The sequence below is a fragment of the Gorilla gorilla genome, chromosome 8 (genome assembly GCF_029281585.2).
Source record: "Gorilla gorilla gorilla isolate KB3781 chromosome 8, NHGRI_mGorGor1-v2.1_pri, whole genome shotgun sequence".
NCBI classification, from domain to species: Eukaryota; Metazoa; Chordata; class Mammalia; order Primates; family Hominidae; genus Gorilla; species Gorilla gorilla.
In genome coordinates, this window is record NC_073232.2 from 92,728,073 (window position 1) to 92,749,448 (window position 21,376).

The window sequence follows — 21,376 nt, forward strand, 5'->3', positions numbered from 1 at the left end:
AGATCATTAGTGTGGAGCCCTCATGCATGGGATTAATGCCCTTAAAAAAAGAGACGGGAGAGCATGCTCTCACTCTCTGCCATCTGGGAATAAAACTAGAAGACAGCCACCTGCACACCACCAGCCAGAGGGTCCTCACCAGACACCAGAAATGCCAATGCCTTGATTTTAGACTTCCCAGCCTCCAGAATGGTGAGAAATAAATGTGTATTGTTTTTAAGCCACCCAGTGTTGGTAATTTGCTACAGCAGCGCAAACTAAAACAAAAACAGTCTCTGCCTTCATGGAGCTTATAGATGAGAAGGGAAGATAAATATTTAAATCAATAAATATGAAATTGCAGTTAAAATAAGTACTATGAGACCAGACAAGAGGAGTAGCTGATCAAGTCAGGAAAGTTAAAAAAAAAGCTTCTCTGGGGGTGACATTTGAGCTAAGCTTACATTTACTGAAAAAAAAAAAAAAAACAGTAAAATTAACACGACAAAGAAGAGAAGAGTCTTCTAGGTATGAGGAAAGGCCCTGATATAGGAATGAGCATGGCAATTACAGGGGATAGAATGCCACTGTGTCTAAACTTGTCCCTGGACAAATGCATCTAGCATTTTGCATAAAATTTCAGAGACAGTGACATCCTGGGGTCCGTCCATAACCCCCAATTTTTATTCTATGGATGAACCCCAGGATGTCAGTGTCTCTGAAATTTTATGCCATAACCATGTGCATATGCCATATGACAGTGGTGGGAGGGCAAAATGGTATAACTCCTATGGAGGAGAATTTGACAACATCTAGAAAATCACATATGCATTCACCCTTTGACTCATTAATCTTGCTTCTTGGATCCTATCTCAAAGATATAGTTGCAAAAATATGAAATGGCATATGCACACAGTTATTTGCAGCATTATTTACAATAGTCTCACTGAAGCACCATCTAAATGTTCATCAAATTGGGGATTAATAAGAGCAACACAATGGATTATTACGCAGATGTACAAGAGAATGAAGAAACTAGAGAGTGATCTCTAAGACACAGAATAAAGAAAACGAGGTGCTGAAATTGTATATGGTCTGTCATCTTTTGTATTAGCAACAGCAGTGGGGAAAGGAATGTGTATGTGTGTATATGTAAACATAGTCATAAAAACTCTAAAAACGGAAAACAAACTGGCACAAATGAACCTAATTCCAAATCAGGTTGATATTGGTGTCTCAACCACACAGAGAAAAGAATTATTACAACTGACTTTGGAACACAGTATCTTCACTGTATTTCTTCAGTAGGATATACCTGAAAGACCAAAACGCTACACAGACATCTCAAAGTCATTTGAAGTGAAGTTAAAAAAAAAAAAAAAAAAAAAAAAAAAGGTGCACAGACTCCTGTTGCTGCTCCAGAAAGATAAAATGTGGGAAGGGAGGAAGGGGACCATTATCCCTAAAGAGAAAACTTCTGGCCTACCAGCGGGGCCAGGTCAGGGGAGGCTCTGTCTCGGATTTCTGGGCATATCAGTGGGACCCATGCAAGGCCTGCCAACTCCCTTAGCATGTTCCTGTCTGTGAAACGAGGATAATACCCATCTCTCCTGTGGTAAGCAATGTTATTTTTCACATACACCAATAGGCATCTTGGCTCAACATAAGAAAGCCCTTTCCCACAGAAACAGCTGCCTCCAGCCTGAAGAAGGTGCCACAGAGATGGAAGGAGATTCCTTACCCACACCTGGGAGACCCAGACAGCTAGCCAGCCAGCCGACTGGGCGGGGGCACCCGGGCAGGGGTGCCAGACTTCTCAACTAAAAACCCAGCTCGCCCGGGTGACTCTGAATTTCAGATAAACAACGAATAACTTTGCATGATACTATATTTGTACCCAAAAGTAACTCGTTTATCTGAAATTCAGTTACCTGAGCATGCAGTACAGTATTGTATCTGGCAACCTCCCGGGGCGCTCGGTGTGGTTTTCCCACCCGGGAGTCTGGAAGGGTCTTCCGCAGCCCGCAGGAGACGCAGAGCTCCCCGCTCAGGGGGAGCAGGAGGAGGACAGCTGGCCGCTTTCGGGAGCCCCAGGCGCGAAGCGGCCTCTCTCCGCCTCAGGAGAGTCCTGCTCGACGCCCAAGGCCCAACGGTCAGAACCGCCCCTGCCCGCCGGACCCAGCGAAGCTAGGGGAACAAATCCCAAAAACAGTTCGGGCCTTTCCCGTGCGCTCACCCCTACACACGCGCCTGCTCGCCACCCGGGAGCCGCGTCCCGTTGCCAGGCAACGAGAGCGCGCGCCTCGGGAGCCCGTGTAGGCGCCGCAAAGCGGGAGGGGCGCGCGGATAGGTGAGCAGAGGGCACGCGGTGGGCAGCGGAGGGGGAACGCGCAGCAGAGAGGAGAGGGCGTGCAGGAGTAGGAGCAGGCGGCAGAGTAGAGGGGGCGCGGCAGAGTGGAGGGGGCGTGCAGGAGTAGGAGCCCGCAGGAGTAGGAGCCCGCCGCAGAGTAGAGGGGGCGCGGCAGAGAGGAGGGGGCGTGCAGGAGCGGGGCGCCCGGCAGAGAGAAGGGGTCGTGCAGAAGGGGGCGAGCGCCAGGGGAGGGGGCCAGAGAGGAGGGGGCGTTCAGGAGGCGGGCCTGCAGCAGAGATGAGGCGGTGTGCAGGAGGGAGAGCGCGCACGAGGCGGCAACGGGCAGAGAGGAGAGGGAATGCAAGAAGGGGAGCGCGGCAGAGAGAAGCGGGCGCGCTTCAGGGGGCAGGGTCCAGGGAGGAGGGGGGCGTAGGAGCGGGGCGGGAGGCAGAGAGGAGCGGTCACGCGGGACGGGGGTGTGCGCGTGAGGGGTCGAGGAAAGGCGTATGTGGAGGCGCGCGGGGTGGGTGAGCCGAGGAGACTTGCTACACAGAAACCTGGAGGAGTAGGGGCACACAAAAGAACAAGGGACCCTGACTGGCAGCCCGGCATGCTCTGGGAGAGACAAAGAGGTGGCGGGCTTTGAGGAGGAACCAGGAAGGGCAGCCAATCGGAAAAGGGTGGAAGACCTTCCAGAGTCCCTGAAGACCGTCACTGCAAGCTGCTAATAGCTTGGCAGTTTCACAACTCTGCACCTTTGCTCCTGCTGGTGACCTCTGCTTGGTTCCTTTCAGAACCAATTCGGGTGCCCCACCACCGGGAAGCCGTCCAGTCTCCACCAGGCCCAAGCCGCTGCAGTCTTCCCTGGCCTAGTCGTCTGTGCATGTGCTAGCCTTTCCCGTGCTCTCTTTCAGCTTATGGGCGGGGCAGTGCCAGGCAAGAGAGGCCTTAATAGATGTTAGTTGAGATAGTAAATGCCAGATTGGGCGCGGAAAAATCAAAGGGAAGCATGAGCGCAGGTGTCAGAACTCTCTCAATGAATAAGTCAAGAAATATTTACTGAGCTCCCAGTGTGCCAAGCATGGGCGGTATACAGTAAACAAAGACAACCCCTATTCTTATTACCTTGCCTACTGAGTGCAAGGCCAGGAACTGTGTAAGCAGACCCTCAGAGGAGCTCTGGGAAACACTGAAAAATAGCCTCTCCCCCCATTGGTGAGTGTACCCTAAGTTGGTCTGAGTGGACTTTAAAAGGCATCCCCTTGGCCAGGCGCGGTGGCTCACCGCCTGTAATCCTAGCACTTTGGGAGGCGGAGGTGGGCGGATCACCTGAGGTGAGGAATTCAAGACCAGCCTGGCCAACATGGAGAAACCCCATCTCTACTAAAAATACAAAAATTAGCCGGGTGTGGTGGCGCACACCTGTAATCCCAGCTCCTCAGGAGGCTGAGACAGCGGAATTGCTTGAACTAAGGAGGCAGAGATTGCAGTAAGACGAGATTGCGCCACTGCACTCCAGCCTGGGCGACAGAGCAAGGCTCTCTCTTAAAAATAAAAAATAAACGGCATCCCCTTGACTCCTTCCCCTCCAGCCCTCAGATTATGGCTCTATGCTGGCTCTACTGTCTTTGTACCATATCTTAGTGACTGTTGGGCAAACACATTTCATTCAGATCATTGTTGAAAATGGGCAATTTAAAGTAGGTGGAGGTATGCCAATACGGCTTGCCACATGTAACCAGTGTGGCAGCCACCCACTGACCAGAGAATGCAGAGTTGGTGATTCTGCCTTCTGGGAAGGACAGTTCTACAGTGATCCAGGCAAAGTAGATTGGTAACTACAGGTCGCTTGGAGATTTTATTAACATGCAGGTTCTGAATCTGTGGGATAGGGTGGGATCTGAGATTCTGCATCTCAACAAGTCCCAATGTGTCCAGAATTGGTGGGTTCTTGGTCTCACTGACTTCAAGAATGAAGCCGTGGACCCTTGCGGTATTACAGTTCTTAAAGGCAGCGTGTCCAGAGTTTGTTCCTTCGGATGTGTTCAGAGTTTCTTCCTTCTGGTGGGTTCCTGGTCTCGCTGGCCTCAGAAGTGAAGCTGCAGACCTTTGCGGTGAGTATTACAGCTCATAAAGGCGGTGCAGACCCAAAGAATGAGCAGCAGCAAGATTTACTGCAAAGAGCAGAAGAACAAAGCTTCCAGTGTGGAAGGGGACCCGGAGCGGGTCGTGGCTTCTGGCTCAGGCAGCCTGCTTTTATTCCCTTATCCGGCCCTACCCACATCCTGCTGATTGGTTCATTTTACAGAGAGCTGATTGCTCTGTTTTACAGAGAGCTGATTGGTCCATTTTGACAGGGTGCTGATTGGTGTGTTTACAATCCTTGAGGTAGACACAAAAGTTCTCCAAGTCCCCACTAGATTAGCTAGACACAGAGCACTGATTGGTGCATTTACAAACCTTGAGCTAGACACAGGGTGCTAATTGGTACATTTACAAACCTTAAGCTAGACACAGAGTGCTGATTGGTGTATTTACAATCCCTTAGCTAGACATAAAGGTTCTCCAAGTCTCTAGACTCAGGAGCCCAAATGGCTTCACCTAGTGGATCCTGCACCGGGGCTGCAGGCAGAGCTGCTTGCCAGTCCCACGTAGTGCGCCCGCACTCCTCAGCCCTTGGGCGGTTGATGGGACCGGGCACTGCGGAGCAGTGGGTGGCACTCATCAGGGAGGCTCGGACAGCACAGGAGCCTACGGTGCAGGGGAGGCTCAGGCATAGCGGGCTGCATGTCCCCAGCCCTGCCCCGTGGGGAGGCAGTTGAGGCCCGGCAAGAATTCGAGCAAAGTGCTGGCAGGCCGGCACTGCTGGGGGACCCAGTGCACCCTCTGCAGCTGCTGGCCCGGGTGCTAAGCTCCTCACTGCCTGGGGCCTGCAGTGCTTGGCCGGCTGATCCGAGTGCAGGGCCCACCAAGCCCGCGCCCACCCGGAACTTGCGCTGGCCTGCGAGCGCCACACGCGGCCCTGTTTCCCACCCACGCCTCTCCCTCCACCCCTCCCTGCAAGCAGAGGGAGCCGGCTCCGGCCTTGGCCAGCCCAGAGAGGGGCTCCCACAGTGCAGCGGCGGGCTGAAGGGCTCCTCAAGCGTGGCCAGAGTGGGCACCGAGGCCGAGGAGGCGCCAAGAGCAAGCGAGGGCTGAGAGGGCTGCCAGCACGCTGTCACCTCTCACCCAGGTGATGGAATGCTGCTGGTCATCTGTCATCAGACCAGCTTTGAGTAAGAGGGGTGTAGAAGTTTGTTTATCCAAATGCATTGGTTCAAGTGGGCCACACAGATTGGCAGGAGACACCACCCACCTCTGTCCCCACCCTCCATCACTACCCCACTCAATTTTTTTTTAATTCCCTTACAGGTCTTGGGGTCAGAAGTCCAAAATGAATCTTATAGAGCTAAAACCAAAGTGTCAGCAGGGCAGGTTCCTCAGGAGGCTCTGGGGAGAATCCATTTTCTTGTCTTTTCCAGCTTCTAGAGGATACCCTTGGCTCAAGGCCCTGAATCACATCGCTTTTTCTCCCTTGGCTCTGTCATCACCTTACCTGTCTGACCGTACTGTGTCCCTCTTATAGTGACACCTGTGATTACATTGTTCCTACTTAGATAATCCAGGATAATCCCCCTATCTCAAGATCCTTAATTTAATCACAAAGTCCCTTTTGCCATTTAAGGTGACATATTCATAGGTTCCAGGTATTCAGACATAGACACATTTGGGAGTCATTATTCAGCCCTAGAACAAGGACATTCTCTTACTCATATTTCCATTATTCAAAATTAAGAAATTTAACTTGGATAAATTATGTCACATAATCTACATTTCACATTCAGTTCAACCAATTTTCCCAACAATGCCCTTTATAGAATTCTTTCTTCTTCTTTTCTTTCTTTTTTTTTTTTTTAGACAGGGTCTCGCTCTGTCACCCAGGTTGGAGTGCAGTGGTGAGATCTCAATGCATTGCAGCCACAACCTCCTGGGCTCAAGTGATCCTCCCACCTCAGCCCCACCCCCAACCCCTCCAAGTAGCTGGGACTGCAGGTCTGTGCCATCACACCTGGCTAATTTTTGTATTTTTTGTGGAGACAGGGTTTTGCCTTGTTGCCCAGGCTGGTCTCAAACCCCTGAGCTCAAGTGATCCTCCTGCCTCAGCCTCCCAAAGTGCTGGGTTTATAGGCGTGCACCACCATGCCCAGCTGAATTATTTTTTCTTGTCCAGGCCCAATCTAGGATCATGTGTTACATGTAGTTATTATAGCTGTTCAATCTCCTTTGATCTATAACAGTTACTCTTTTTTTTTCATAACCTCAACATTTTTAAGAGTACAAGGTAGTTGCTTTGGATTTATTTGATGTTTCTTCAATTACATTCAAATATTGCATTTTAGGCAGGAATCCACGGAAATGTTTTAAGTACCATAAGAAGTGCATCACATCAGGAGGCAGTTGATGTCACTTTGTTCCTTTATTGGTGATGTTTACTTTGATTACTTGGTTAAGGTTTAGTTGGCCAGGTTTTGCCACTGTAAAATTTCTGTATTTCCTTTGGAATTAATACTTAATTTGTGAGAAGAAACTTTGAGACTATGCATATATCTTATTCCTTGTCAAATGTTCACCCAGGTTTAGCACTCATTGACTCATTGATGATCCTGCTTTGATTCAGTTATACTATCGTGGTGAGGAAATGGCAGTTTTTTAAAACTCCATTATTTTCCCCACATTTATTAGTTGGCATTCTACTTTAACAAAGAACTTTGCCTTCTCCCTTCTTAATCTACTTATATATTCTCATACGGACTCATGGATTCTTATTTTATTCTATAAGTTATAATCCATTACAGTCACTATTTTAATGGTCAAACTGCCCCAGATTTGACTAGTAGGAGCCCCTTCAAGCCGGCTTCTCTGTCCCCAACGATTGTATTTTTTAGAATTTTCTTACTTTCTGGCACAACAAAATGTTCCAGGCTCGTTAGACTTGTCCTGCCCCAGCCTTGGAATCAGCCATTTCTCCAAGGAGCCCTGATTCCTCTTAAGTGACGAAGGCTATTTACAAGCAAGGTTTATATGCTTAGCGTGCTCATTGCTACTGAAGTGTTTTGGTTTCAAGGCCCTTGCAGTGGAGAGAGCTAGGAAATATTTTTTCCTATGTCCATAAGATAGATATGGATATCTGTCTACTTGTTTTTCCTTCCTTAAGCTAAAATATGAGAAGTAGGGGGACAAATTGAAAAATGCCTCCAGAAAATGTTAAGGCTAGATCTGAGCTTTTATTATTTGCTGGGCTCTTTTGGAATTAAAATGTGTCAACTTCAGGAATATGGACTCCGTCAGGAGGAGGCCAGGTCCTAGGTCATTTCATGGCACAATCCTCCACTGAATATAACAGCAAGTAAGTGTTTGTTGGTTCTTTTGGGAAGGGTGTGATCCAGAAGCATCTCATATTTATCCTGAAATAAATCTGAATTGGTTAGAATGTGTCTATTTTTAATATCAGATTAAGTTTGTAAAACAGTGTGACTTTGTTTTGATGTTTTCCAGGCTGCCAGGATGGAAACTAACTACCTGAAGAGGTGCTTTGGAAATTGCCTGGCCCAGGCACTGGCAGAGGTGGCGAAGGTTCGGCCCAGTGACCCAATAGAATACCTGGCTCACTGGCTTTATCATTACGGGAAAACAGCGAAAGCAAAAGAAGAGGTGTGTATGTGCACTGGGACTTAGGGAGGGCCCAGCTTTCCCAGAGCAATTTGAAAGCCAAGACACAAGGCAGGATTCTGGAGCTGGCCTGGGGAATTTCTTGGTTTATTTGACTTGCTCTTAGAGCCAGATATCCCTGAAGCATGGGGATCCTGGGGGCTAACTCAGAGGAGTGGGGCTTCAACTCAGACGAGCTGTTGTAACTACTAGCAGGCTAAAGCTGGTTACAAGAGGAAACTCAACAGGCCCAAAGAGTCCACAGCCCATATCAGTCCCCAGTGAGGGGGCCCCGTTTATAAGGCTTCTCTGGTTGCTGACCTGATTTGACTCTGTCACCTCACCCCAGAATAGGGAAAAGAAGATCCAGCTGCAGGAGGAATATGACAGTAGCCTCAAGGAAATGGAAATGACAGAAATGCTGAAACAGGAAGAGTATCAGATTCAACAGAACTGTGAAAAGTGTCACAAGGTAGGGAGAAGGACTCAGCTTTGGGTTGCCACACACATCCCAGTGATGGACTCCAGGAAAGCCACAAGTCAGCCCAGTCCCAATCCAAGGCACATTAAGGGTCCCTTTAGCTTGATTTTCAATATATATGCAAGTATTCACATATTTGCATATATAAACCAATGTTACTGACAATCTTTGTTAATGAAAAAAGGAGATGTTAAAAGACAAATTGTCTTAGATTTTAGGAAATACTCTGGTGTTACTAGTTTTTAAAAAATCTGTTTTTTGTTTTTTTTTTTTTTTTTTGAGATGGAGTCTCGCTCTGTTGCCCAGGCTAGAGCACAGTGGAGCGATCTCGGCTCACTACAGCCTCTGCCTCCTGGGTTCAAGTGATTCTCCTGCCTCAGCCTCCCGAGTATCTGGGACTACAGGCACATGCCACCACGCCCGGCTAATTTTTTTTTTTTTTTTTTTAGTAGAGACGGGGTTTTACCACATTAACCAGGATGGTCTTGATCTCCTGACCTCATGATCCGCCCACCTCGGCCTCCCAAAGTGCTGGGATTACAGGCATGAGCCACCACGCCCGGCCAAAAAAATCTGATTTTTAAAAAATCTATTCACTTGGAACAACTATTTTTTCATATAAGATCCTTTGAGCCCCTTTCAAGTAGTATTCAATATTTTTCAGAAACCAAATATGGTTGTTATCAGTGCACACTTCAGATATTTAACTTAGTATTTAGTATTTGGTTTATTATATTCTATTTACTTTTCTGTGAAACTTCAGATGCCTCCTCTGTGATGTTATAATATTGGATGTAAGTTATTAAGCTGGAATAGCCAAAGACAACTCTGCATTCGTCAGTCTGACAAGCCTATCTTTTACCTCCCACAGTTTTTTTCACAATCTCCTGAAAAACGCCTTATGCTATTCTATGCTTTCTACAAAGTGGTAGATACCTGGATAGAGAGTCGTCTCAATTGCAATGTTGGGTTTGATATATGACATCTTTTTAGCTGTGACTATACTCTGTGCATTAAAGTCTTTAATGCAGTCCATTACAATTCACCAGCATTTGTTAGCTTCCAAGCCAATTTGAAGACATGAAAATATTAAGCTTATTTACATTTATACTAATATACTCAATGTCCTCATAAAGAATAGATTTGCTTTTTTAAGCCTGGATGTCTTGTAAGTAAATTAAATCAAAAGATAGTTTCATTCTATTGTTTGACAATAGTCTAAAGGAACTCTCCGTCAGGAAGAATTCCTTCTTTAAGCAATTGTTTGGAGATGGGAGAGGTGAGGATCATTCAGCAAAATTTGTCATCACCTTGCTGCCCACCTCTAATCCATTTCTAACATCATGCTTTACTGTTAATAGAAATAGAAATATATAAGGCAATAAGAAATATATAAAGAAGACTCCCAAAACTCCACCCTAGTTTTGTGGTAGTTTTATTAAGGAAAATTTCTCGGCTTACATCAATATTTTGAATTGTCTTTTTGTGTTTCACTGAGGTTTTGCATCCTGCAGCAATATTCTTTAACAAGATTTAGATAAGTAAATGGTATGTCATTCTTTTGCCAAGTGTGTGATGTAGGCAGTTGTAAGGGAAGGTGGGAAATGACAACAAGCACAATGTCTAGACTATGTGCAAGTTCTCAGTTTTAGGAAAGAGTTCATGTGTAGGTTGTGATTATGGAAACTGATTCCCTATGTTAGAAGGAAATAAAGAGAACCCAAGAGTGATCTAAAATGAAGCAAATTTATAGTTTACCTGGCAAGAGAGAGCCACAACATTAAGATGTGAGTTACTCTCCAAGCAAACCTTGACAAGGCTAAATAAAGGACAAAGAGGCAGAGGTGTATCAAAAAGACAAGATTCCAAGTTCTGGTTTCTGATTGATTCAAGGTGGATTACAAACTGCTCCTTGCTATTGGTCACCTTCGCCTTTTGTGTGACTAGTGCTGGGAAAACCAATTTCAAACTGGCCCAGGATGGGTTGCATAAAATTTCAGCAGGGCTGCTAGTTTACCTGATGAACTGATATGCATATACTCAAAGCTTTGCAGTTTTTTCCTTGATCGCTTTAAAAAAAAACAAAAAAAATCATGACTTGGATACAGGTTAGCAAGTCTTTAAGTACCCCAGATTGAATACTGCTTATCTAGTGGATGTATCAAAAGAGGAACAGAAACAGAATGCTATGTATGGTAGGGATCATACCCAATTATCCGAATCAAAAAGTATCCATAGAGGAGGTAGAATTTGAGTCAGGCAGAGGTTATCCTTGGTATTGATGTCTCTTCATTAAGCAGATGCAGCTTTAAGTAAACCATAATTTTGTTTCTGAGTCAGAAGAAAACTATTGTTTATAAAGATCTAAACTATACAAATGTTTTAGAAATACATTTTTATAGAATGAATAGATATTTGCTGCATAGACTCAATAGTTTGAAGTGTAGAAGGGTCTCAGAGACCATGTGGACAAGGATGAGCTCCACAGGGCTCACTGTAGAATGGACCTGTATGACTTCCAGGCAAAGATTGAAGTGGAGGGGATCAGTAGAGCCTAAGCTCCAAGGATTCCTACCTCAGCCAGGGACATGGAAGTTAGACTGCTCAATATTGTCTCATAGGTCACTGAAGCTTGTTTGTTTTTTTCCTGTGTGGTTCAGTTTGGATAATTTCTACTGATAAACCTTCATGTTTACTGACCATTTCTTCTGCAATGCCCTATATCCTATCTGGGGCTTCTGTGGATTTTTTCACTTCAGATATTGTACTTTTCAGTTCTAGAATTTCTATTTAGTTTTTTAAATATAATTTCCATTTTCTCTGCTGATAACATCTTAACTCTTACATTATGTCCATTTTCTACCTTGGATTTTTGAAAATATTTATAATAGCTGTCCTTGTCTGTTAATTCCATCATCTGTGTCATTTTGGGACCTTTTTCTTTCTTTTTTTTTTTTTTTCTTTGAGACGGAGTCTCACTTTGTCACCCAAGCTGGAGTGCAGTGGCAAGATCTTGGCTCACTGCAACCTCTGCCTCCCCGGTTCAAGTGATTCTCCTGCCTCAGCCTCCCAAGTAGCTGGGATTACAGGCGCCCGCCACCACACCCAGCTAATTTTTTTATTTTTAGTAGAGACAGGGTTTCAGCATGTTGGCCAGGCTGGTCTCAAACTCCTGACCTCATGATCCACCCACCTCAGCCTCCCAAAGTGCTGGGATTACAGGCATAAGCCACCACGCCCAGCCCATTCTGGGGCCTTTTTCTATTGAATACTTTTCCTCTAGATTATGGTTCACATTTTCCTACTTTTTTACTTCTGGTAATTATTACTTGTGTTCTGGACATTGTAGAGGACATTTTATAGGGAGTCTAGATTGTGTTGTTTTCCATGAAAAGATGATGGGTTTTGTTCTGGGAGGCAGTTAAATTATTGGTGAATCAACTTGATCCTATAGGTTTGGTTTTATGCTTTGTTAAAGCAGGGCTATTTCAGTTTGGTTCTTAGTCTCTGGCATGAAAATAGCAATACTGTGTTTTTGCCATACATCTTGTGTGCTTTAGTCTCTAATAATAAGTTTTCAGCTTTTTTGTTTTCTATTTAGGAACTGACTTCTGAAACTGTTTCCACGAAGAAGACCATATTCATGCAGGAGGACACAAACCCCCTTGAGAAGGAGGCCTTGAAGCAGGAATTCCTGCCAGGTACTTCCAGTCTGATTCCAGGAATGCCTCAACAGGTTCCTCCTTCAGAGTCTGCTGGCCAGATTGACCAGAACTTCAAAATGCCACAAGAAATAAATTACAAGGAGGCTTTTCAGCATGAAGTTGCGCATGAAATGCCTCCTGGCTCCAAATCTCCTTTTTAGGTTACAGAAGGTAGATGCTTCTGATTTACTTCTCTCAAAGCTAGAGGCCAAGAAAATGGCCAGCTAGAACCAAGATTTAAGGGGCTGTAAAAGGAGAGTTCAGGGACTCTCCAGCCTACTCCTTTTCTGAAAAACCCTTAATCATGTGAACATTTGAACTAGTTATAGGATAAAATAAACTCAGAATAAGGATTTAAAATAAGTAACCAAGTGGCTGTGACTTTTTCCTCTTGTTTTCTCAATGTTTTGGAGACTACACAATGAAAACACATCTGTTGGGGTGATCAGACCCAACACCCGGTCATGGGGGCTACAAAGTCCAGCCGAGTCAAAGGAATGAGAAAAGACAAGTCAAGAGAGAAAGTGGGACCAGGGGGCCAATGCTAGTATGGAGGCTGTGAAGGCCCCGAGCTCTGGAAGCCCACACTATTTATTGGTGATCAAACAAAGAAACAGGTGGTAAGGATGTGGGGGTTGAAAGAAAGTGGTGTATCAAGCAAATGAACTACAGCTGTGAGGGTTTAGCATTTTCTTTGAAACATATGGCTACTTGAGATAATGGGAGTGCTAGAAGCAAGGAGCCAGCAAGTCTGGACACATTACAAAGGCCACAAGGGGTTTTATCCTGGACCCCGGACATGTTCCAAGCCCTGCCTCAACTTTTCTCCCAACACTAAGCTTTCCTCCCAACACACATCCATCTTGTGTGTTCATGTCTTAACTTTTGCTTCACTTCACAGTCAGGCCTCTCTGAGTATTTTTTACACATATCCTGGAGTCTACCTATGTCACTGATAGCAGATATTTTTCTTCAACATATATTATCAATGTTTTAATACTTTTTTTCAATTTTAGTAACTGGTAAAATACATGTAAGATGTACCATCTTAACCATTTTTAAGTGTACAGATCAGTTGTATTAAGTAGATTCATATTCTTGTGCAACCATCATCACCATCCAGCTGCAAAACTCTTTCATCTTGCAAAACTGAAACTCTACACCCATTAAAAAATAACTCGCCATTTCTCCCTCTCCCCAGCCCCTGGCAACCACCATTCTTTCTGTCTCTGTGATTTAGATTACTCTGTGAGTATGTTGTATAAATAGACTCATACAATGTTTGTCTTTTTTGTGACTGGCTTATTTCATTTAGCATAATGTCCTCCAGGTTCATTCATGTTGTAGCATGTATCAGAATTTCCTTCCTTTTTAAGGTGGAATAATATTCCGTTGTATGTTTATACCACGTTTTGCATATCCATTTATTTCATTGTCCATCAATGGGCATTCATCCATTAATGGACATGTTCACATTTTAGCGACTGTAATAATGCTGCTGTGAACATGACTCTACAAATATCTCTTCAAGATCCTGCTTTCAGGTCTTTTGAGTATATGCCCAGAAGTAGAATTGCTGGATCATATGGTAATTCTGTTTTTAATTTTTTGGGAAGCCGCCATTCTTTTTCCAGCAGCTGTACCATTTTACATTCACACCAACAGTGCACAGGGTTCCAATTTCTCCACATCCTCACCAACACTTGTTATTTTGTTGTCATTGTTGTTGTTTTTGTTTTGATAGTAACCATCCTAATGGATGTGAGGTGGTCTCTCATTGTAGTTTTGATTTGCATTTCCCTTATAATGAGTGATGTTAAGTCTGTACTTATTGGCCATTTGTATATCTTTTTTGGAAAAATGTCTATTCAAGTCCTTTACCCATTTTTTAATTGCATTTTTTTTTTTTTGCTGTTGAGTTTTAGGAGTTCTACATATATTCTAGATGTTAATCCCTTATCAAATATATGATTTGCAAATATTTTCTCCCATGCTGTGAACAAATGAAATGTTGCCTTTTCACTGTGTTGATAATGATGACAGGTATTTTGAAACAGCTTAAATGGCAGTAAACCTTAAAGGTTTGAAAAAAATGTTTTTAATTACATTCTATCTACATTCATTCAAATATCATCTATAAGCTAAGGACTTTAGATTTATATCTTTAATCAAAATTCCCTGAACTTGACTGCTTGACGTCTCTACTTGGATGACCAATGGACACCTCAAACTTAACTCGTCTCAGTGGACTTTCCCTGATAGTTTCTCTGAAGCAGTTTCTCTCCATAATTCCACTTGCTCAGGCCAAAACTCTTGGAGTCACCTTTGACTGCACTTTTTTTTTGTCACCCTACATCTGGTTTGTTGGCTTTCCATTTAGATAAAGTCAGAATTCAACAACTTGAATGCCCAAACCACACTCATCTTTCTCTAGGTGATCGGAGTAGCCTGTTAACTAGACCCATCCTTGACCTGCTGTAGTCTGTCCTCAATACTAGTTACAGAACACACATAGCAGAAGTCAATTTTCTAAAATAATAGAAATATTAATACTAAATACTATTTATAATGTATTAGTATAAGCTATGAAAAGTTCCTGGGGGAATAAACACCAGACTGTTAATAGTGTTGTCTCCAACAAAAGTAACTATCAACAGAGTAAACGGACAACCTAAAGAATGGGAGAAAATTTTTGCAAACTATGCATCTGACAAAGGTCTAATCTCCAGTATCTATAAGGAACTTAAACAAATTTACAAGAAAAACTCAACTCCATTAAAAAGTGGACAAAGGACGTTAACAGACACTTCTCAAAAGAAGACATACATGCAGCCAACAATCATATGAAAAAAGCTTGTCACTGACCATTAGAGAAATGCAAATATAAACCACAGTGAGATACAATCTCACACTAGTCAAAATGGCTATTATTAAAAAGTCAAAAAATAACAGATGCTGGCGAGGTTATGGAGAAAAAGGAGCATTTATACACTGTTGACGGGAGTTTAAATTAGTTCGACCATTGTGGAAGACAGTATGGCAATTCCTCAGAGACCTAAAGACAGAAATATTAAACTATTCGACCCAGCAATCCCATTACTGGGTATATATCAAAAGGAATATAAATTTTTCTACCATAAAGACACATGCACGCATATGTTCAATGCAGCACTATTCACAATAGCAAGGTCATGGAGTCAACCTAAATACCCATCAATGATAGACTGGATAAAGAAAATGTGATACATATACACCATGGAATACTATGCAGCCATAAAAAAAATGAGATCATGTCCTTTACAGGGACATGGATGGAACTGCGGGCCATTATCCTTAGCAGACTAACGCAGGAACAGAAAACCAAATAGCACATGTTGTCACTTATAAGTGAGAGCTAAATGATGAGAACACATGGACACATAGTGGGGAACAACACACACGGGGGCCTTTTGGAGAGTGGAGGGTGGGAGGAGGGAGAGGATCAGGAAAAATAATTAATGGATAATAGGCTTAATACGTGAGTGATGAAATAATCTATATGGTAAATCCCATGACACATGTTTACCTATGTAACAAACCTGCACATCCTGCACATGTACCCCTGAGCTTAAAAGTTAAAAAAAAAATAGTGATGTCTCAGTAGCAGGAATTATGGGAGACAATGACTTTCAGTTATATATTTTTCTGATAATTCAATCTTTCCAATGAGTATGAATTACTTCTGTAAGAAAAAAGGAAGACATACCTTCAGTAAAGACTGGATTTTAGAATGTTTCCACTTAGAGACATCAAAAGGTTGAGTCTTGTGGCTGCGTCAGTGTCTTTCAACTAAAGGCCAGAGGCCAAGTATTTATATTCCTTAGTTTCTTAGTTAGTACCTCCTTCAGTTCTTTTTTTTGAGATGGAGTCTCGCTCTGTCACCCAGGCTGGAGTGCTGTGGCACAATCTCGGCTCACTGCAACCTTCACCTCCTGGGTTCAAGTGATTCTCCTGTCTCGGCCTTCTGAGTAGCTGGGATTACAGGTGTACACCACCGTGCCCGGCTAATTTTTGTATTTTTAGTAGAGACAGGGCTTCATCATATTGGCCAGGCTGGTCTTGAACTCCTGACCTCAGATAATCCGCCTGCCTCAGCCTCCCAAAGTGCTGAGATTACAGGCATGAGCCACTGCGCCCGGCCCTTCTTTTAGTTCTATTGGACATATGCTATCATTTTTGTTAGCAACCATTTTTTAAGCATTTGTGTGTCCTGAGAAGGACAGCTGCATAATTTGTAGGGCCCAATGCAGTATGGAAATACAGAACCTATAAAGAATTTCAAGATGGTAACAACAGAGCTCTACTGAGGGATAGTGTTCCCAGGGGACTGAAAATTGCAAAGAAAAATGGCCCAGTTCCCCTATCCCCTCAGGGAAATGCTTAGAGGTCACTGGCAATGCCTGTGCTGCCCCTTTCTGAAGGACACATTGTTTCTAAAGGGAGATGAGTGCCTTCACTCAGGGTATAGCCTTTCTCCCCTCTCTTGGTAAGGTGCCATTATGAGTCTCAGCTCTGGCCAAGCTTACCCTGCTCTCCCAGGTAAACTGAAGAGATACTGTCTTATTTTCCTCACTTCCTAATTCCTGTGGTTGGCAACTCTCTTCACCAATCCTGTCTACCTTTCAGGGCAGCTGTGATGGGCAGGAGAAGTAAGACCCAATGCTGAGCATGTGGGAGATGCTCAATGGCCACACACGAGCCCTGTGCAGGGAGAGATGATGACCTAAAAGAAGGCAGGTGACACACCACAGAGAACGTCTCAGAGAGGGAGGAGGGCATGTGCAGAGGCACAGAGGCAGGAGCAAGTCCCACTGCAGGGTAAGCAGGATGTGTGTGGAGAAACTGCCCTGGAGGCGCTGTGTGCAGCGGGAGGGCTGGATCTGAGAGGTGTTAGAGACACAGAATCCACAGTGAGGGGAGGGAGAAGTCTAGAATGGCTCCCAGCTTTCACTTGTTTAGGGGCAAATTGAAGAACCAAGTAAATTTAGCCCCCAAATTACCGCTGCTTTTGAAGTGAGTTTAACATCAAGGCCATTCTCAAAGAGCTAGGGTCTTGGTTGGAATGCATCTTCCCCCAAAGGGCACATGTTCATCAGATGTTCCACACTTTTCTAAAGGGATTATGAAAATTCTCCTTCTTACTACTCAAGTTGATTCCTCTACAAATGCTTTAGAAAAGAGACAGACATTAGCCGGGTGTAGTGGCTCATCCCTGTAATCCCAGCACTTTGGGAGGCCAAGGTGGGCGGATCACGTAAGGTCAAGAGTTCAAGACCAGCCTGGCCAACATGGTGAAACCCTGTCTCTACCAAAAATACAAAAATTAGCTGGGTGTGATGGCGCGCACCTGTAGTCCCAGCTACTCAGGAGGCTGAGGCAGAAGAATTGCTTGAATCCAGGAGGCGGAGGTTGCAGTGGGCTGAGATCAGCCATTGCATTCCAGATGGGGCAACAGAGTGAGACTCTGTCTCAAAAAAAAAAAAAAAAAAGAAAAAGAAAAAGAAAGAGAAAAAAGAAAGAAATACATTATTAAAAAGGATTATTTTAAGCCAGGAGGTGGCTCACGCCCGTAATCCCAACACTTCAAGAGGCCAAGGCGAGAGCATCACTTGAGGCCAGGAGTTCAAGACCAGCCTTGGCAACATAGCGAAACTGTCTCTACAAAAAAATTAAAAATTAGCTGGGCATGGTGACACGCACCTGTGGTCCCAGCTACTTAGGAGGCTGAAGTGGGATGATGGCTTGAGCACAGGAGGTAGAGGCTGCAGTGAGCCATGACTGCACCACTGCTCCACTCTGGGCAACAGAGGAAGACCCTGTCTCTCAACAGAAAAAAAGAAAAAGTTTATGTTAGTTTTCAATAAAGGTAACCGACATATTTGGCTGTTTAACGTGTACCAAGCACTGTGCTAAGTGCTTAATTGCATTATCTCATTTCATTCTCACAGCACCCCATGAGTTGGACACTTTCATAATCCCCATGTTATGGATGAGAAAACACTTAAGGTTCAGAGAAATTAATGGCTGGGCCAAGGGCAGACACCAGGAGGTGGCACTGACGTCTGCCTGTTACGGGCCCACACGCTTGGCTGCTGGGCTGTCCTGATTAATACAATCTAACAAAGAAAGTCTTTTTTCCCTGTTCAGGGACATTTTGCTGCAAGTTGATTACAGTCTTTTTCTTGCCTCTTAGATGATATGAAATATTCACAGAGCTTTCAAATAACCATTGTTATACAGAAGCATTTAAGCTTACTCATGCATATTTTGTCTCGATTACCAGCCAGAATTACGAATTCTCTAAGTATTTACGGCCCCAAACAAGATATTTCAAAAATCTGTATTAGATACTTTATACACACTGTTATAACAATACAAGTGATAAAATTTATAAAGTTCTTCCCAGTGACAGAATATATCTCCCAGTGAAAACGTCCTTTTGACCAATTAGTACTGAGTGATATCATTCTTATATTTTTGTGCAGATTACAAATCTATTTTCAAATGATGGAATAATATCCTCTGGGAAAAATAAATACCCCTTTCTACCTTTAGTAAAGGAATTAAAAAGAACAACTTTAGGGGAACAAATACAAAAGCTATGATATTACAAACATATTTTCAGAATATAAGAGAGAATGAAATAGCTTAAATCAACTAAAAATGTGTCTATAAGAAGATGTTTGTCAGCAAAGAAAAACTGATGATGAATTTTCCTGGAAGGATTAAAATTTGTGATTTGTATGAAGACAGCTGTGTGCTCAGCTGACAGTTTTTCAAGGGTGGCTTACTGCTGAGGCATACTGCATGTCACATTGGCAAAGGGAAGGCTCTTTGGGTCTTTCTGCTTTCATGTTTGAGTTCCGTTTGTCAAGAAGAAACTAACTCAATGTCTTTCAACAAAAGGCAAATCCAAAGGTCACAGAGGGAAGAGAGTTCCAGTAAAGTTTCCAGAAAGCAGAACTTTGGGAGCCGTGGTCAGAAGTTGGGCTGGCACTGCATAGATTTCTTGGGTCTGCTGTCCTCTAGACTCATGGTAAAAAGATACTGATTCCAAAGTATCATTAGAAAGGAAAAAATTTCTCAGTTACCACTGTCAAAAAAGAATCTCCAGGAATAAAATGACAGGATGCAGAGGTAGCATTGTCTAAAAAAGGCTCACTTGTAGATAAAGTTTATCCAAAGTGAAATGAAACAATCAAAAATATCAGCAGAAATATAGTTCACAGGCAAGGGTTGTTGAGGCAAAAAAAAAAAAAATGTTCCACAAGAGGCACCAGAAAAGAAAGAGTTCACCTATAATGCCAGGAAGGGATAAATTGATAAGGAGTCATTGCCACCAGTGATGCAACCCATGGCTATTATCAGCCAGACTGCAATCAACAACAACAAGTCGCCATTAGGGACATATTCCAAGGCCTCAATGGGCCAGGATGAAACACTTTCAGATCATATGTTTGAAGAAACTAACTACATGGATGCAACTAGCTGAAGAGAGACTTTGCAAAAGTTATCTCCAGGAGACATAAATTCCATGGGTGAGCCTGGCCAAGATAAAAACCTTATAATGAGTGCTATCTTAGTCCAATCAGAGCACTATAACAGAATACCTTAGACTGGGTAATCTTTAAACAGAAATTTATGTCTCACAGTTCTGGAGACTGAGAGGTCTAAGATCAAGGTGCTAGCAGATTCAGTGTCTGATGAGGGCCTTCCTCACAGATGGTGCCTTCAGTGTGTTCTCACATGGTGAAAGGGGCAAACAGGCTCCCTCAAACCTCTTTAATAGGGGCACTAATCCCATTCATGAGGGCAGAGGCCTCCTAACCTAATCCCCTCCCAAAGGCCCCACCTCTTAATACTACTGCGTTGGGGATTTAGTTTCAACATATGAATTTTTAGGGGACCATAGCAGTGGCCAATAGAAATTAAGTTCTTTGGCCAGTCTTGGTGGCTTACACCTGTAATCCAGCACTTTGGGAGGCTGAGGCAGGTGGATCACTTGAGGTCAAGAGAGCAGCCTGGCCAACGTGGTGAAACCCTGTCTCTACAAAAAAATGCAAAAATTAGCTGGGCGTGATAGCATGCCCCTGTAGTTCCAGCTACTTGGGAGGCTGAGGCAGAGAATGGCTTGAACCCGTGAGGTGGAGGCTGCAGTGAACTGAGATTGCACCACTGCACTCCAGCCTGGGTGACAGAGCAAGACCCTGTCTCAAAAAAAAAAAAGAAAGAAAGAAAAAGAAAAGAAATTAAGGGTTTTTTTTGTTTGCTTCTTTTTAATTTGCCAAGTTACTTCTTACTAGAGAATAGAAATCAATTTCATAAGATATGTTAGCTAGGGAAAAATTCCTCTATGTTCCTAAGTGTCATCATCAGTGCATAAAATCAGTGTTTATAAAATTCCCTCAAAAATAAATTGCTGGCTGGGCATGGTGGCTCATGCCTATAATCCTGGCACTTTGAGAAGCCAAGGTGGGCAGATTGCCTGAGCTCAGGAGACCAGCCTGGGCAACAAGGTGTAACCCTGTCTCTACTAAAATACAAAAAATTAGCTGGGCATGCTAGTGCACACTTGTAATCCCAGCTACTCAGGAGGCTGAGGCACAAGAATCTCTTGAACCCAGGAGGCGGAGGTTGCAGTGAGCCAAGATCACACCCAACAGAGCCAGACTCTGTCTCCAAATATAAATAAAGAAATTGCTAAAGAAAGAGATTTCATGAATGAAATTGGCCACAAAATAATTAGCCCAGGAGGGTCTCTTGGAAGTCTGAGATCCTTGGACAAAGGTATTGAAGACAAGGCTCTTCAAAAAGAAATGCTTTTTAAAATATAGCTCGTTTTTATTTTATTTTATTTTATTTATTTATTTTGAGATGGAGTCTCGCTCTGTTGCCCAGGCTGGAGTGCAGTGGCATGATCTCAGCTCACTGCAACCTCCGCCTCCCGGGTTCAAGTGATTCTCCTGCCTCAGCCTCCTGAGTAGCTTGGACTACAGGCATCCGCCACCATGCCCAGCTAATTTTTTTTGTATTTTTAGTAGAGACAGGGTTTCACCATGTTAGTCAGTCTGGTCT

The 21,376-nt window shown here is 43.8% G+C and overlaps 2 protein-coding genes across 7 annotated transcripts in view; one reads left to right on the forward strand and one right to left on the reverse strand.

Annotated features, from left to right (window-relative positions):
* Nucleotides 1-2,266, reverse strand: part of DYDC1 (DPY30 domain containing 1) — a 21,079-nt gene extending 18,813 nt beyond the window's left edge. For 2 of the 4 annotated variants that reach the window (XM_004049678.3, XM_019034474.3), the window contains exon 1: nucleotides 2,216-2,266. The gene's annotated coding sequence lies outside the window, so the exon portion shown is untranslated. Of the gene's footprint in view, nucleotides 1-1,910; nucleotides 2,073-2,215 lie in introns of those variants that run through there. The other 2 variants (XM_055352455.2, XM_019034475.4) reach the window with 1 other exon arrangement.
* Nucleotides 1-13,664, forward strand: part of DYDC2 (DPY30 domain containing 2) — a 23,606-nt gene extending 9,942 nt beyond the window's left edge. The window contains exons 1-5 of one of the 3 annotated variants that reach the window (XM_055352454.2): nucleotides 2,137-2,329; nucleotides 4,332-4,443; nucleotides 7,925-8,080; nucleotides 8,427-8,549; nucleotides 12,160-13,664. In XM_055352454.2, coding sequence (XP_055208429.1) covers nucleotides 4,369-4,443; nucleotides 7,925-8,080; nucleotides 8,427-8,549; nucleotides 12,160-12,423 — 618 coding nt within the window. In that variant the 5' untranslated portion in view covers nucleotides 2,137-2,329; nucleotides 4,332-4,368 and the 3' untranslated portion in view covers nucleotides 12,424-13,664. Of the gene's footprint in view, nucleotides 1-2,136; nucleotides 2,330-4,331; nucleotides 4,444-7,924; nucleotides 8,081-8,426; nucleotides 8,550-12,159 lie in introns of those variants that run through there. The other 2 variants (XM_004049679.5, XM_004049680.5) reach the window with 2 other exon arrangements.
* Nucleotides 13,665-21,376: the final 7,712 nt, after the last annotated feature.